This window comes from Gavialis gangeticus, unplaced genomic scaffold, assembly GCF_001723915.1.
Source record: "Gavialis gangeticus isolate Ggan-Ray unplaced genomic scaffold, GavGan_comp1, whole genome shotgun sequence".
Classification (NCBI taxonomy): Eukaryota; Metazoa; Chordata; order Crocodylia; family Gavialidae; genus Gavialis; species Gavialis gangeticus.
Genome location: NW_017729032.1, coordinates 67,320,361 through 67,337,649, shown reverse-complemented (window position 1 = coordinate 67,337,649; position 17,289 = coordinate 67,320,361). Strand labels below are relative to the sequence as shown.

The following is a 17,289-nucleotide window of genomic DNA, read 5'->3' as shown; positions in this document are numbered from 1 at the left end:
AACAAAAGAGAACAAATTATTCAATAATTAGTTTATTTCACTTCTCTGCACCACACAGAAGAAAGCAACACATTTAAGATTTTCTTTTATCTTTGTTCACATATGCATTAGCTAAAATTAAAAAAAAATGGAGGAGATAGAAAGGTTATATCCTAAGGCAGGGGTGGACAAAATGTGGCCTGGGGGCTGGATGCAGCCTGCCAGGCCATTCTATCAGGCCCGTGGGACCCCTAAAAAATTTAGAAAATTGATATTAACCTGCCTTGGGCTGCCTGTCATGCAGCCCTCGATGGTTTGCTGAAACTCAGTAAGCGGCCTTCTGCCCAAAATAATTGCCTGCCCCTGCCCCAAGGGTATAAGGTAGTCATTATCTGAGAGGAGTTAAGAAGCTGTATTCCTTTGTGGATGGGTTATTCCATGCTTGTCCACTAAAGGATTTTTTTCTCCTTTTTCAGAAAATCTGGCACTGGTCACTGCTGGAAATTGAATACTAGACTAATTGAAGTTATGGTCTGATCAAATAAGTTAATGCCTGCGTTTCACAATGATAACAAATATGTTAAAAGAGAAAAGAGCTCCCAGTAAAGAGATATTCAGTTAGGAAAGACTTCAAGAGATCTGTGCAGTGAAAAGAGAGGTGGGAACAGAGGCAGCACATGCAGGGGGCGATCCAACATGCCCATGACCTGCTGTAGGTCTTATGGTATAAAAAGTATCATGCCCACCTCTTCCATGCTGTGTGTCTAAGACAGCAGGTCCTACAGGGGAGAAAAATCCATCCTTGTTCCCTCTCTTTTCCTACTTCTTCTCTGGTGCCATGCAGGAGGCGTTAGGAGCAAGTGTCCCTCTTCCATGTGGAGTTCAGATTCAGGAAAAGGGGTATTTTGCTCTATGGAATTTCTCTTCTTTCCCATACTCTGAGGACTTGATTAGGTTCTTCAGCTACCCATGTAGCCTTATTAATCTGTGTGCATTAGCTCACCCCAGCCTATCTTAGCTCTTTTTTTAACTTAGATAAACCCAAGGGCTTAGTTGGAGAAGAGGAGCTGGCCAATGGTGAAAATGCAGAAATCCTTATTTCCCAGTTATCCTTCTTATCCCTTTTGTCAGAGTGGATTCAACATAACCCATACTTCCACAAGTCCCTGATTTTGTGGACTTCTGGAGGGCCATAGGACTGGGTTTCCTTTTTTCAGGTCTTAGCAGGTCTAAATGAACAGGTGTTCATAACCAGCAGAAACCAAGAGGTATTTCTTCCTCCCTACCTGGACTTCCAGTACTTTGTTGGATCAAGACACTTGAGGCCCAAATACTGATTATCTCCATAATACCATGAGGACCATTACAGAAAAAAAGACTTCATTAACCCACAGTTAAGGTTGCAATCACATATCACTGTTGTGGGTGAAATTTATTATTAAATGATGCATTATTTTTTAAAGTTGCAGATCCAGTAAAGTAAAATTAAAGTATGAACTATAAGAAACCTGGATCTTAATGTGTATAAACACCTTATTAAGATCCCAGATTACCTTGTCTTTTCCCCTTAAGAAATGCCTTGAAAATACCAGAAAAAATGGGATGCCCAATCCCTGCAAAATAAATAACCCCCTATTTTTTTATGTCCTCTAAAACTAAAATTCCCAATTTTAATCATACAGTAATCCTTCCAACTTCAGCCTTCTTTATGGCCTTATATTAAAGTCAAAGGTGTTCCAAAGCCTTCCATTGTTAAGGCACTCCATTTTTTGTAACCAGAAGCACACAAGGGAGTGATATAACTACTGCCACATCCAGCCATCTTAGACTCCTGAACCCAAAAGGACCCAATTTTAAATGGACTGACTCGGGGCAGACTTTGTCATGGGCAGGAAACCTGTTTTTAAAACTCTGATTAAAAAATCCCCAATTTTTGGATTAAAAAAAGTAACCCAAAATCCACATTTAAAAGAAACACCACTATATATAGGTCTATATATTAGTGGTGTTTTATTTTAATGACAATCATTTCCCACTCCTCCTTAGAGCCCAATCCTGCAAGAGAATGGGGTCTGAAATATAGATGACATGTAATACTTGTTAACACTTACCAGCTCATCATGATCTTTACTTCTGTTCATAGTATAGGAATATGGAAACAGAACCATCTGTGAGTAAGAGTGTATAGTTATATATCCTTTAATGTTGTCTTTGTGTGCTTTGAGAAAACTGGTCACAGCCCTCACTTCTGGTTCAGATTCAGGATAGGGCCCACAGTATGTCTGTCGACATGAATTATCAGATGCCCCTTCACCTGTAATCAACAGAATAAACAATGCCATCTGTTAAGTTTTTATACTCAGCATTATCTTCTGCTCGTGTAAGAGAACAGAACACAGTGCTCCTATGCAAAACCATGGAGACTGACATACTCTGGAAATATCATGCATATCTCAGTACCTGTATATTAGGTAAGCCTGATTTGTCGCTGTTTTAAACCTTGTATGTGTTGAAAAATGGAAGAGGGTGTGAAAGCCACAAAAATGACTAAACTGATTTCTAGTGAGAGGACTTAAAGAGCTCACCTAGTTTAGTTTATCAAACCAAGATTGAGAGGCTAGTTGATTAAAATGTATAAGTGCCTTCAAGGGCAGAAAATACCAGGTACAAATGGTTCTTTGATTTCATGGAGAAAGGCGTAACAAGAAGTAATGGCTAGGCACTGAAAGCAGACAAATTTAAACTGGGAATAAGGTGTACAAGTTTTTGACTGAGGGCAACTAATTATTCAGAACAGGATACCAAAACAGATAGAGGATTTTCCATCCTTTGATGTCTTCAAATAAAGACCAAATGACTTTCAAGAAGATATGGTTTAATCAAACACAAGTTACTGAGTTTTAATCTGGGAGTAACTGGGTAAAATGTAATGGGTTTTTTTTTTTTTTTTACATATAGAAGGTTAGATTAGATGATCTAATGGGCCTTTCTGTCTTTCAGCTGTGAATCTGTGAATGTAGTTAGTTATGCAGTGGGTGCAAAACATCACAAAACTCAGAATATTAATATTTTACACTTGCTTTGCACAGGAATAAGTACCTGCACAATGGTAAAAGGCGGTGAAGAATCAAGCCCTTTTATTTCTAAGCAATCTTGGGATCATATTCTTCTTTCCTGTATTCTTTGTTATAATGCAATTAGCCAGTTGAGAAACTCATCTAACAAAATGTAGAGAATTTAAGTCCAGTTTCCAGGCAAATTCAGCTCCACAGAGTAAATTCAAAGTAAATCCACTCATTTCATCAGTTAATTATGACTTTCATTAATATAAAGGAAAACCATTATGTATCATTGCAGTATGCAATGTATTTTGTTTCTTAGAGAAATCGGTGTGATTTTGCTCCGGCTAAAAAGCCCTGGGACAAGAAAATTACTGGTGCTTCACCCACTGACTGGGGAAGACAGAAATAGCAGTACAACTCCAGGTTTACTTTGGGTTACACAATTCATTAGTAGCATCGGTGTTTAATATCACTGTAAATTACTCCAGGATTGAAAATGGACAGATGACTGATCATTCATTCCTATCTGCTGCAGATGGGGCAATGATGCCACCTCTCCACTAAATAGCAAAGACAGATAACAGCCTGTTTGCATTGACAAATGAATACTTCATGATAGCTGCAGATACACAGCAGCTGCATGGATGTCACTTAGCCTAGTATATTTCTAGTACCCTGTTTTCCTTAGATCAGTGGTTCTCAATCTTTTAACATTTAAGGCACTCCTCAGAAAATGCCAGCTCCTAGTTTTTACTCAGTTTTTGACTACAGAAAAATAGTAGAGCAATTCTTCTCTTGCAAATAACTCAGAAAGGCCACAACAGGTCAGAAGGCAGGCAAGGTTCTTTGGGTAGATGTGATAACTTTTATTAGACCAACTAAATAGTTGGGAAAAAGTTCTTTGCAAGATTTTGGGCACAAGCACCTTTCTTCAGGCAAACTATTTCTTCAGCTAACATGAAGAAGGGTGTTTGTGCCCAAAAGCTTGCAAAGAACCCTTTTCCAACAATTTAGTTGGTCTAATAGAAGATAGCATATCTGCCCAAAGAACCTTGCCTGCCTATGTCCTTAGACGAGCACAGCTACAACCAACAAACCTACAGAAGTTCAGAATGTTTTTAACACTGTGGATTCTGGGTGAAATCTCTGGGTGAAGTCTCTGGGTTTATCTTGTGAATTGTGTTGGCACACCTAACAGTGTTAACATTGTCCAGCACCCTGTGGCACCCTTGAAAGGATATCAAGGCACCCCAGGCTGCCACAGCATCTTGGTTGGGAATCACTGCTCTGGATTCTAATACATTACATCACTACAGGACTATACATTACAGGTCTGCTCCTTTACATTGGTCTAAAGTTGAGTTACACTGTTATACATGTGTTGTGTATTCATGTCCTTCAATGTGTAGATGTTAAACCAAGTTATTTTGATTTGACATGTTAGGTAGGTCATTTGTAGCTTTCTTTTCAGAAGGGCTGAGAACCTATACCTCCACCTGAACTATCAGTGCTTAACACATCTGAATGAGGGCCTTGTTTAAAAAAGTGGTTCTACAGTCCAAATAAAGTACTTAACCTGAACACTGAAATGACAATGATTAAAAAAAAAGAAAATTTCATCATACCACACCAGCCTGCATCAAAATTCCTGTTCATATCGGTACCAATGCACCTGTCGTTGGCATGGCGTGAGCGACTTTTCCTCCACATCCGATGCTCCATAGATCTCTAGAAAAATGTGCAATTATGTAAAAAGTTTAGAAAACATAATGTTATTTTGCTTGGTGATGAACATGCAACTTCCCATTTGCAGTTTCTGGATGTCAAGTTTAGATGCATAAGCCACTAAAGGGGGTCTAGGGAGGCTATGAAAACATTAGCTAATTATCAGCAAGCTATGTAGCAAAGTAAGATGTTGTATACTGGAAATCCTGGACAGATCTGATTATTCTTATTTGAATAGAATTGGACTGCACAGTTTCTCCAAGTACCCCAGTTGGCAAATGTAACCCAAAATAATGAATGGTTTTGCTGAAATATTTCGGAGGGAGATAATTAACAGAACTTTGGAAGATACTGATTTAGATAAAGATTTCCCAGAAATAATTTGTTTGTGTGTGCACGCGCGCGCGTGTGTGTGTACTGTTTGCATACTACAAACAAAGTTGTGATTATCTTTCACAGTCTCAGTCAGACAAACTTCCTGAATATGAGTAAATACTTTAGGATTTGGTTCCATGACCCAAATTTTCTTCGCACTTCGTTGACTTCAGTTGTGCTGTTCAAGGTAACTGAAAATATTTTTTGTTACCATATTTGGCATATGCCAATCTAGAATTTTCACACACAATATTCTTTTGCATGTCCTAGTTGAGCCCCATTGGTCATAGCATGTGGAGAGTCTATGAATGCTATGTGCATTAGGTAACCTATAACCAATAAAGTATCTGATCTTTCCTGCTGCACATTCATTTACCTGAAATAAAAAAAATGATTGCAAAACTATGCTGTTTGGCCTTAGACCACAGTAAGAAGGAATAAGTTACTGGCTTAGACATTTCTGCCTTGTGGTGAACTATCATGGTTTTTGTAGTTCACTGACGGTGCTTAACGTGGATATTACCTGACACCTAAAAGAGTCATGTCTGCAAGGGGTAATGCTCTAACATACATAAGCACTGGTTTGACTAGGCATGATGGAAAATCTTTGTGTTCTGTGGATTAAATCGGCCTATTTATCGTAACTATGCTGATCTATGAAGGGACAAAGATAGAGAAATTCCATACCCTACTTAACAGGTTTGAGCTCAAATCTCCAGTGTGACACTTTGAAAAGTAACCCCTTTAAAATGCTTTTTTAGGATAGCCCTCATGATTCTTGCAGAACATGCTGTAATATTCTGCTATGTAGAAACCCCATACATACAGACATCCACGTGTACTCATAGCCATCCACATTCATCACTGGCATAACGTAAAAATCAAAATGCTCCAGAAGTCTTGAAAAGGTCTCATCTCTGTCACGGAAATGGGCCGCCTAGAAAACACATACACAACAATTTATTCAGAGTGTTTTTAGTAGTATTTTCCTCACCAACCTGTCCCCTGGCTCTTGCACCTGCTGCCAGTGGTGTTTCTCCCTTTCATAGTCATTGGATAAATACCACTGACAACAAGGCCAGAGCCTAGGACACTGTTCCCGGCAGAGCCATGCCCTTCTCACCGGTTCAGTTTGCTCACTCTCACTGGCTTCTTCAGCCCAGAGAGACTGACTGTTAAAGGGCAGTGGAAATCAAAGAGTCCCAGCAGTGTTTAAGTGGCCATGGTAGTAAGGTCCTTATAAGGTTCTGGGACACTGGGCAGGATTCTCCAGGACTGTTCAGACAGCAGTGGGAATTGATGCCACCACTTAAGCAGCCCCAGAACAAATGTACTGCCTGTTCCAACACAAATGTAAAACTTGTCCATGGTCTATATATGTCATTCAACTCCCTGTAGTAATGTTATACCACTGTAGCCACAATAGTCCAAGGAATAGTTGAGAAGCTGGATTTGTTTGGCAGTATCTTTTATTTGACCAGCTATATAGTTGGGAGAGCTCCTAGACAAACTTTCAGGCATGAAATACCCTTCCTCAGAAAACCTCAGGTGTTACTACTGAGCAAATCCTGCTTCTCATGTTCAGCTGTTTGGTGGATAAACTATATTCCAACTCCTGTGTAGGTGTTTTCAGATTTATCTTTCTTGTATTTCAAAATCCTAGTTTGAAAAACAATAACCCATATTTACCACTCCTCCAAATATTTGAAATGCTTGGCCTAACTTCCTGCTAGTGCTTTGAAAATTTTACATTTGTATCTGAGATCAGTTCCCAGCCCCTTTAATCTTGCTCTCTCTCTCTCATACATCCCTCACTCTGGTGTTGCAATCCTGAATTGGTTAGGAAACTGATGATATCAGAGCATTTTACAAGCGAAGGAAAATACGATCAAGGTACAGTACTCTGTTTTGCTTCAACTACTGTAGTAAAATATATTATTTACTCACGTGTCCTATAAACCATATGCAGAAAGCAGGAGCAATCCATTCTCTAGCATGGATACCACAGTCAATCCAAATGGCATTTTTTGGTGTTTTATTTCTCTTAAAAAGCTGACAAAAGGAAGTCACAAGTTGAAATGGCATGTGGAAATAGAATTAGAAACAAAAGGGGAGAAGGAAAAGTTGTCTTTCTCTTTTGGATAAAGTTGTCAAGGAGAAAGAAGTAGATATTAATTTATATAACTTTAAAGCTAAAGTAACTCAACAGACTTGCTATGGTGCATCTAAAAACAGTCAATTGCAGATGCCAAGGATAAATAGCACTCTACTTCTTTGTCACACTCAAATGTGAGCAAGAAATAATACAGATTCTTTTAAAAAAATCTTTCAGACAAAGACTGACACCTGTAGCTTAAGTTCTACAAAAAGATTGCACATTAAATCACAATTGTACCTTCAAAACATAAAGTGGACGTTTCTCGTATGAAGATCCAATGCATATTTTCTGGAGGATATCTGCATTATTTTCTGTTATATGATCCATCCAGGAATTTATCTACAAAAATGTAGTGGATCAGTCAGTAAATGCAGTTTCACTTTAAAAGCATTTTGCCCCTGCATTCAATGCACAATGCAGAAGCATAACCTCCATTGAGGTAACAGGAAGAACTATGCCATCTTTGAGAAGGGCAGGGTGACAATTTCTCAGGGGCCAGAACCTAGGACCACAACATTTTCTCAAATAGCTAAGTAATTTTAGGAGCAGATATTCCATTGGGATTCCACCTGCAATCAATAGCTCATAGCCAGGTCATCTCACACAATTGGACTGACAAATTAAAAATAATACATTCTTCCCTGAATATATTAGCTGTCATACTTAAGTGAAATCTTATGACTTGACTCCCAAACCAGAAGTAGCATGGCCACATTTGCTGCATCTAGGCTAATTTACTCTGCTTCTCAGCATTGGAGCTGAGAAGCAGCTTTAGTTCTCAGCCTGCCATTCAGTCCCATTGCTGACCCATGGTGCACGTATCCTCCCTTCAGAGCCTATAAGCATGTCACCTTACAGTTCTTGTATGTGACTCAACTGCACTGGTGCCCTCTCCATCCTTCACAGATCCCTGTGCTGGCTAGACTGCACACATACCTTCCAAAAAGAACAGCTGTATACATTTCAGCCTCTGATTACAAGCCTGAAGGCAAACTTTCCCAGTAACTGTTGCTCTCATCTGCCTGACTAGGACGTAGAAGAGTAAAAAGATTAACTTAATTGGAGGAAAAAGAGTAAATTGGAACATAGAGTCTGGTGAGACTGGGATGGGAGAGAAATTGTTACTGGGATTTAGCAGGATGGTGCGGGGGGGAGTGGAACTAAAGCTGGCTGGGTAAGGAGACTTGCTCTGAGAGTTAGGAGATAGTGTGGAGGCAGGGACTGCTTGGGCCACAAGACCAGGTCTGGGAGCTCAGTGAAGAGAAGCCATTACTGAGGCCCCTGGCATACATTCATTTAATAGTGCCATGGGATCTACTCCCCAGCTCCAACAATTGTGTCTCCTGCTATGACACACATGTATGGCAGAAGGTGTGGTTTTGGGACCAGGGATCAGATGTAGATCACACTCTTTCTCTTTGTCAGTGCAGGAGAAGTCCAGGTTTATGATCAAGGTGAAAGCTGGGTGCTTGCAGCTCCCTCACAACCCAGAGCTATCCTGTGAATGGGGCTGACAATCAGCTGATTGTTGACCTCAGCCTTGGGACAACCCCAGGACACATTTGAGACATGGAGCTGTCTGGGTCTGGGCCAACAATCAAGTGATTGTCATCCTAGCCCTGGGACAGCCCTGGCCTGCTTTGAGAACTGAGGCTGTCCTGGTCAGAGCCAACAATTAGCTATTTGTTGGCTCTAGCACCAGGACAGCCTCAGGACAGTTTGAGACCTGGGGCTGTAACAGCTGAGGCTGACAATCATCTAATTGTTAGGACCAGTGTGGGACAGCCTAGGGCTGATTTGGAAGCTTCCTCCCAGAGAGTTTAAACTGGCTCATGGCAGCTCCAGTAGGGCTACTGGGCGTGAGATATTATAGGCTGCTCAGGGGGGAAATCAAAGGGCTTTTCCCACCAGGAGTTTCAATTGCAGGCATGGGGTTTAAAGTCCCCAGCAGGGGAAGCCCTGTTGGAGTCTCGTTTTCCATACCAGGCTGCTCAGCTTGAGAGAGTTTGGGCACAGGTTTTTAAAATCATCAGTGGGGGAGCTCTCAGCTCCTGCCAAAGCCTTCAAGGCAGTCCTGAGCCCAATTGGAGACCAGGGCTGCCTAGGAGAGGAATGGGGTGGGAGGGGAGGAGGGGGAGCCAGGAAGGTGCTGATAATAATCTGATGGTTGGCACTGGCCCTGGAGCAGCCCTGGGACAGTTGGAAATCCAGGGCTGCCTTAGGGCTGATTCTTTCAATCAGCAGATTGTCAGGCATCCCCCCAACTCCAGCAGCTGTGGTGTGTGGCTATGCCACATATTCAATTTAAGGTGCTATGCCACATATGCCACATATTCAATTTAAGATGCTATGCAAACCAGCCATAAAAGTGTTCTACATTATATATAGAACATTACATAGAAATCTCTTTTATGGCTGGTTTGATATTTTATAGTACCTTCAATTGGATACACATGTAGCACCATTGCCATTTACGGTGTGATTAACATGTTAACTGCAGCAGAAATTTAAATGTATATATAACGTGTGCCAGGGGCCTGAGACCTGTAATGCATGTGTACCAGGAGAACAAATTACAGTTATACAGGCAACCTTAATTCTAGCATTTCCTAAATTTTGAGTACTTAACCTTGCAAGATTAATAATGCAAGGTCCTTGCAAGACTAATGCTGAACTTATTATTGTGCAACATAACTATTCAGTGCAGCCTGTGCAAGGGAGCTCATTTTGATTTCCATTGGCTTCAAGATGCACTGCATCAGATCACGCACAAAATCTTAAGAGAAAATCGTCAGATGTCCTCACAGACCAAATATAAAATTAATTTCTGTCCTTATTTAAAGATGGCCTGTATTAATCAACTACTTTTAGTCTGTTCTGTATTTTAAGAAGTGATAAGCATGGGGAATTATACACACATTTTTCAGGAAACATCTGCCTATTTTTGTGACATATGTAACAAGGTTGATGGGACAGTTAATTTTATTTCCTTGCTGGCTCAGATCCATTTAAAAATTTAGCAAAGCAGAATCAGCTGTAGAATCAGCTGTACACAAACTGGCTTCTGTTGAGCTTTAACTGAAAATTATAAGAATTAGAATGAAAGAAACCCGAAGTGGAAAATTAGGGATATGAAATACTCATAAAATCATCCAGTAGATTTGTATGTAGTAGCAAAGAATGAAAAGTATTAAGCATGGGAAAGTTGCGGTAGTGTTGGAGTGATGTTGTAGCTGTGATACTCTACCTCAGTGGTGCTCAAATTTTTGGCCCCATGGGTTGGACGGGCAGTACCTGGTACCTCCACAGACCAGATGCGATGGGTGAGTCCAATCCAGCACACATAAAGGGGGTTTGGCCCAGCCCCAATCTGGCCATGTGAAGGGGAGAAGGTGTGGCCTGATCCCAACCTGGTTGTGTGGGGCCAGATAATTTGGCAGCAGGGATGGGCAGGCTGTATTAATTGCTACTGCTCCCCTACCACCAACATTCCCAACTGGTAGGGAGCTCCAGGGGCTGGATGTCATGGCTCCTTAGGATGGATTTGGCCTGTAGGCCAGGGCTTGGACACCCCTAGTCTACCTCAATTACTTTTTGAAAGCTTGTCTAAAAATGTAGCCATCAGTAAAGGGATTCTATGTATATGTATTCCTAGATGTTTTGTAATGTGTTGCAATCCTTCTTAATTAAGAGCATTATAGCAATATGAAGCATTATTAGTTAAGGAATACAAATATAATTTTGTCCCCTTCTGGGTCTCTAATAAAACAGCCTATAATGCAAACAGCTAGTCTATATCACCATTACCAGCAATGAATCATATTAAAGCCCTTATTAATATAATAACACATCATTTATAAAGGATCATGACAAAACATAAGGTATCTTACCTCTTTCAGAGAGTGGTACTGTTCATAATATGATACAGAGCTGCGTGGGTGGACTGTATCATTGACAGCTTGTGCTTCAATAAGGTCTTGTACATTGTTCATCAAAACTCTGAACAACAAACACAGAGTTTAACCTCCTTTTAAATGAGAATGTTACCAAATTGCTTGAATTTCCAATTTTCACAAGAAATAAAAAACATACTTATATAGGATGGTGGATTGTTTTAGTTCAGCTTTCACATCATTTATAACAGATGCATTGACAAAGAAATGGACTTCTTTGTCCTTCTTGATGTTTTCAGCTGTAATGGGTTGCCAGAGAACAACCTAGAAAGTTTCCAAGAACATTTTTTTATCAAGGAAAGAAAAAATACTTTGTTAACAGTGAGTCATTATTTTAAAAATAACCAAATATAATGTATTTCTTCAGTTTAATGAGCCATGTGTGACAAGCAGGTTTAGGTTTCCTAAACTGTGTATCCTTATGATATTCCTGAAAATGAATGATATGTAGTTAAAAAATGTTTATAACAACTGCTCTGTATAAATTCATAAATCAAGAGCACAGACAGAAACGTAACCTTTCCTGAGAAAATATATTACTAGTTTATCTGTTTAGGTGTTTATTACAATCCAAATTTTCAACTCTCTGGAGCATTATTTTCCCTGAGGGCATTTGTGGAATTAATGAGGATCAGACTAGTCTTTGCAGTTATTGTATTCAGTGATTGCTTGTATCACAGAAGAAATAAATGCCCAAAGGTATTTTGGGATAAGTCAAGATGAAGCCAAAATAAAAAGTGACCTAGAAAGATTAAAAAAACCCCAGAAAATAACAAAATGAGATTGATCTTGGTAAAATGAAAGTTAATACAGTAAAATAATTTGAGACCGTGGTAGTCAATGGAAGATTAAAACTTGGGAAGCAATAATGCTGAAAATACCTAAAGGAGATAGTGAATTGCAAAATAGAACTGAATTAATAACATGAAAAAGACCAATGTAATTTTTATCTGCATCCTTAAAGAGATGTGTTGTGAAGTTGCTAAAAGATAATCGTTTCTTTTCTACTAACTTCTGGGGCAATTTACCTTGTATTACTGTATTTGTTTTCGGGCCCCATTTTACCAGAAATGTATCTAATCCCCATCTTTTTTCAATTAATTTCGAGGTTGGTGGCATCTCTAATATCCTAACAAGATATTACAGATGCTCTGAACCAAGACTTTGGAATAATCAATGTAGAGATACCCCCTGATAAAATTATCCTAATGATATGTTGTTACTGGAACTGCAATGTACTATAGACATACCTGAGCTTACTTTATAAGATAGCTATCTCAGGTACTGGTAGGAGTCTAGCCATGGCATCACAGAGCTTAGACCAAACTACAAAATCTACTAAAGAATCAACAAATGCTTGCAAGGTTAACCACTCGTGAGGTCTGTGCTGCCTTTGGATTAACTGTTACCAGTACCTAAGATAGCTATTTTAAAACTACCTTGGGTATGTCTGCAACACACTGGGTATCTACATGAGATGCTTTACCGCACAGTAGACTAATGTACTGTGCAGTAAAGCATCACTGTTTACATGTGCTCACTATTTGCTGTGTGGTAAATTAGTGTAAATACAGGTAGTAAACTAACTGCACAGTAGATACTGTGTAGTAGTGCATATGTAGATGCTGACTGGGAGCAAATTTGCTCCCGGTCAGCCTTAACACCAGGAGGCCACAAGGGATGGGGAACTTAGCCAGTCCTGGCACTGCTTAGCTTCCGGCTTCTGCCAGGAGTCGGGAGCTGAGCAGTGCCGGAATGAGGTAGCTTTCTGTCTCAGCACTGCTCAGCCCCCTCTAGGAGCCAGGAGCTGAGCAGCATCAGGCCTGGGGAGCTCTCTGCTTCACCATACAGCTGGGGACTGACTAGGAGCTGTCCCACTTCTGGGGCAGCTCCCAGCCAGTCCCCAGCTGGGCAGAGATTTCCCGCTGTCCCACATTGGTTCTCATGCAGGAAAGAAGGAATGAGTCACACAAGAGGTGTGAGGGATGTGAGAGTATAAGATGTGTTACAGGAGCCAAGCTGTGTTGGGGAAGATGATCTGGAACTGAGGGTGAGGATTAGTAAGAAGAGGAAGAAACAGGAGCTGATGGGGGATAAATAGAAGATAAGGGGGCTAGCAGGGTACATAGGAACATAGGAGGATCGGAGAAGGAGCTGGGGGAATGAAGAGAGGAGGAGAAGGATGTTAGGAATTGAAGAGAGAAAAAGTTGAATGGTAGCAGAATGGGACAGAGACAGGACATGGGCAAAAGCCAGTCAGAGGCTCCCAGTCCTCTGGGGCACATCATCAAGCATCAATCTCATCAACTGTATTGGTTGGCGGAAAGGTTCCAGTTTTCACTGCAGAGCGGACTGCAAACTAAGATGTGATGGAGAAGAGGGAGAAATGCTCTTAAATGAATACGGAAGCTTTCCTTTAATTAAATGCTTTTTTTCTTTAATGACAAATAGGCATCACAAAATCCCACTGGAGTTCTACGAAGTTATTGGTTATAGCTGAAGAGATTTTGATCATTTAAATTCTGTCTTTAGAAAAACACCACCTGCATCGGTCTATACTCCTGGGATGCTAACCAGATGTCACATGTAAGTACTTTATCACCTTTATTGTGTTGTTTCTCATACACAAAATCTATTGCATAATTCTAAATTGGATTGCTTGGTATAAAACAATTAAATGTTATCAATCAAAAGCATCTGCTCTTCTAAATCAGTAGAATGGTGGGAAAAGCTTCTACTAAGCCACTATAACCTATTTAGGTATATATGCTATGTATTAGGAGATGAAAGTGAAATATAGGCTGTGGCTACATGTCAGATGCACCATCTACTCACACCCTGCAACTATACCATGCTGTTTTATGTAGGAAGTCTCCTCAACCAGAAACAGTGAGACCCCATCCATGAGGTGCAATTGGCAGGCTAATAACCAGGGATCTGGGTTTTCCATTCACTGCAGAAAAACATGGAAAAACATGGATTTTCTGTTCAATGGAGAAAAAAGTGGATTTCCTCCCTTAAAAGGGAAAATCATGGATTTTCCCCTTTCATGAAGAAAAATGTGGGAAACAGCAGGTTTCCCCTTGCAGACTGCTTGCAAGGGGCTGCTGGAGGCTGGGGGGAAGCAGGACACAGGGGGTGACAGGTATATGTGTGCGCGCACACACACACACTTGGCCAGCAATACAGCCAGGCAGCAGTGGAGAGGAGCTCCTGCAGCTGCCTGCAGGTAGGTTGCGGGGAGGATTGAGGACCCCACAGTGAGGGAGGGAGTTGGGCAGGGTTGGGGGCTGGGGTAGGACTGAGGGTGCTGCCCAGCCAGGGTGGTGCCTGGGGCTGGAGTGGGAATGTACAGCTGTGGGTGTCCGGGGATCAGGATGGAGCCATAGGTGGCTCATCTGAGGAGTAACTGTGGGAGATGGCTCCCTACCACTGTGCATACTCCCAGGGAAGGAGGCATGGGGCAGCATGTGCCCCCTCAGATTTGTGTGCAGGGTGGGGGAGGATGTGGGCTCCCCACTGCTTTGGCAAGGCACCCCCTGTTCTGCAGGATGCATCGCCAGTCATGTGCCTCACCATGGCAGTGCAGCTGGTGCAGGGCTCTGCTGGGCCGCAGAGGCGCCCAGGGAGGAGGGCAGCAGGTCAGGAAGCCCCTCAGTGGGCAGCCCGCATCCTACCCTGCTCCATTCTGGCTGCATCAAGTCCTGCCTCCCACATGCGGCTGCTGGATTCAGGCACTGCTGGGGTAGGCATGGGGCTGTGGGCTCTGGCCCTGATCCCATAGCCCTGGCAGCTAGGGGCCCCCTCTGGCAGGGTTGGGATGGAGGCAGGGGTCTTCAGGTTGGGAGTGAGGGACACCAGTAGGGCCAGGGAGCTGTGGGTTGGGAGTGAGGGACACCAGCATGGGCAGAGGCAGAGAACCAGCGTATCAGGGCAGTGGGGAGGACAGCTGCAGCTGGACCCACATCCTGGTGAGCAAAGAAAGCAGGGGGAGCTCTGATTTTCTATAATGAAAAAACCAAAATCAAATGTCAAAATATATAGGTATTTAGAATGTATTTTATTTTAATGATTGTGGCACTGGTAGGCTTCCAAATTGCTTTAAAATGGTAAATATATCAATAAAACATTGTGTTCAGCTGATATCTGTATCTAGATAGATAGATAGATAGATAGATAGATAGATAGATAGATAGATAGATAGATAGATAGATAGATAGATAGATAGATAGATAGATAGATAGATAGATAGATAGAGTGGTGTTTCAGAAAAAAGTAGATTTGGGTTTTTTAATCAGAAAATTTACAATTTTTAAACAGAGAAAACCAGGATCCCTTCTAATAACCATGGGGCAAGGCGTTGCCCTGTCACTCAACAGTGCTAACTAGCCCACATGGAGGTGCCATGTAGATGCAGTTATGCTGTGTCTGGTTTAGAAAGCCACCTGTAGTACAGCATGTTTGAGGGCAGTACCACCAGGCAGGGCTGGTTTGTGTGTAGAAGTGGCCATATTGGGCTAAATCTTCCTCCCAGTGCAATGGCACAGTTGTAGTTGCGAGTAGTTACCCAGAGTTCATAGAGAATCAATTACCTCAAAATTGGTTGTCAAATTCTGGAGGAATTCAACTTGCGTTGCTGTTCGTGGGAGAGCTGACAAAACTTGGTCACTAGAAAGGATAAGATATTTAAACACAGCATAGGCCTGAGTGAGTGAGCACACACAGTAATAATTTAGATCATACAAGCCTAGAGAGCCAGGCCAAGTCTCAACTGCCTCCTCTGACTTACCTGGAATGAATACAAAGGATGAACCAGCAATTAAAATGCTGGGCCACATATCAGCTAGCCCTCCTGGTCTAGGCTCCTTTGCATCACTGAAAGGCACCGCTTTGCCCAACAGTAGGCATTGAGCTGTAGCAGTCAGCTCTGGTGTTAGAATGTGCTATATATCAGAAGTAACATTGTAAGTTGGCATATTTTAGAGCAGTCCCCAAGGGCTTGGAAATGTTCCAGAGCTGATGAAAGCTTATCTCAAGGTCAGGGAGATGGTGGGCATGCTGCTCTTCCCCAAATTCACTGGGCACAGCACAACAGCGACTCTGCACTTCTCTCCCTATCTGTTGAGAACATATAGTGATCTTCTGATTGCACATCCTGAGGCACAGCACATTTACACCAGTGTCATTTACATCAGTTTTGTAAGCTAACATAAATGACACCAAGATCTGAAGCAGACAGACAACTGGCTATATCAGGGTAGCTGGAAGCAGTAGGCTGTTGTTGCTGCATCTTGCTATAGGTAGTGAAGGAGCAGGTAATATCCTCTTTGCCCCGATCAAACCACCAACAACTATATTGAGCTGATAGCGACCATACTGATATGACCTTGTTGCTTAACCCCTGATTTTTCCTTAGGTATAATTGCTGGTTTACGTCTGGGCATAATGTGTTTGTTCCTTTTCTACACCAGTATAAAGGCTTCGTCCGTCTGTCCTTCCTTTGTTCCTTCCTTCCTTCTCACTCAGCTGTAAGGGCAGTTGCTCAGATCTTCCTTCTACAGAAGAAAGATCTGATCAGTAGCATCTTTTGCTGTTAACACCTGTTCCTTCCTTCCTTTCCTAACTACAGATTCTGGTTACAATGGTGTAAAACATGTCAGGTGCTAGAGCTCTTCAGTGACTGTAAGACATGAATATGCCCTTATTATACATATAAAAGGTTTACCTTCTCCCTTCCATTCCTATCATTCCTCTTGCCCTGCTCCTCTCCCTCAGCTGTCTAACTGCTTCTGGTTTGGAGCACCATATACTACTACCCCACTCCTCTCTCTGTAGTTACTGATACTTTTCATTACACCTGAAACATATGGCCAAAGCAGTGCCGTGCAGAACAGTCTGCCAAGTGTTCTGCTTTGTGCTAGGTGATCCTCCTCTGAACCTATTCTTCACCTAAATTTGTGCTTGTTGATGGAGGAGGTCCGATTGGGGACAGCGCTGAAGTGTTCAGCCTATGTCTGGAGGATCTGGGCCTTGTCAG

At 41.7% G+C, this 17,289-nt stretch overlaps 1 protein-coding gene across 1 annotated transcript in view; it reads right to left on the bottom strand.

Annotated features, from left to right (window-relative positions):
- CPB2 (carboxypeptidase B2) overlaps positions 1 to 17,289 on the bottom strand; it is a 37,651-nt gene that overhangs the window by 3,021 nt on the left and 17,341 nt on the right. The window contains exons 2-9 of the mRNA XM_019525617.1: positions 15,845 to 15,920; positions 11,392 to 11,516; positions 11,190 to 11,298; positions 7,537 to 7,638; positions 7,089 to 7,193; positions 5,968 to 6,078; positions 4,667 to 4,769; positions 2,091 to 2,293 (exon numbers count right to left, since the gene is read on the bottom strand). Coding sequence (XP_019381162.1) covers positions 2,091 to 2,293; positions 4,667 to 4,769; positions 5,968 to 6,078; positions 7,089 to 7,193; positions 7,537 to 7,638; positions 11,190 to 11,298; positions 11,392 to 11,516; positions 15,845 to 15,920 — 934 coding nt within the window. The remainder of the gene's footprint in view (positions 1 to 2,090; positions 2,294 to 4,666; positions 4,770 to 5,967; positions 6,079 to 7,088; positions 7,194 to 7,536; positions 7,639 to 11,189; positions 11,299 to 11,391; positions 11,517 to 15,844; positions 15,921 to 17,289) is intronic.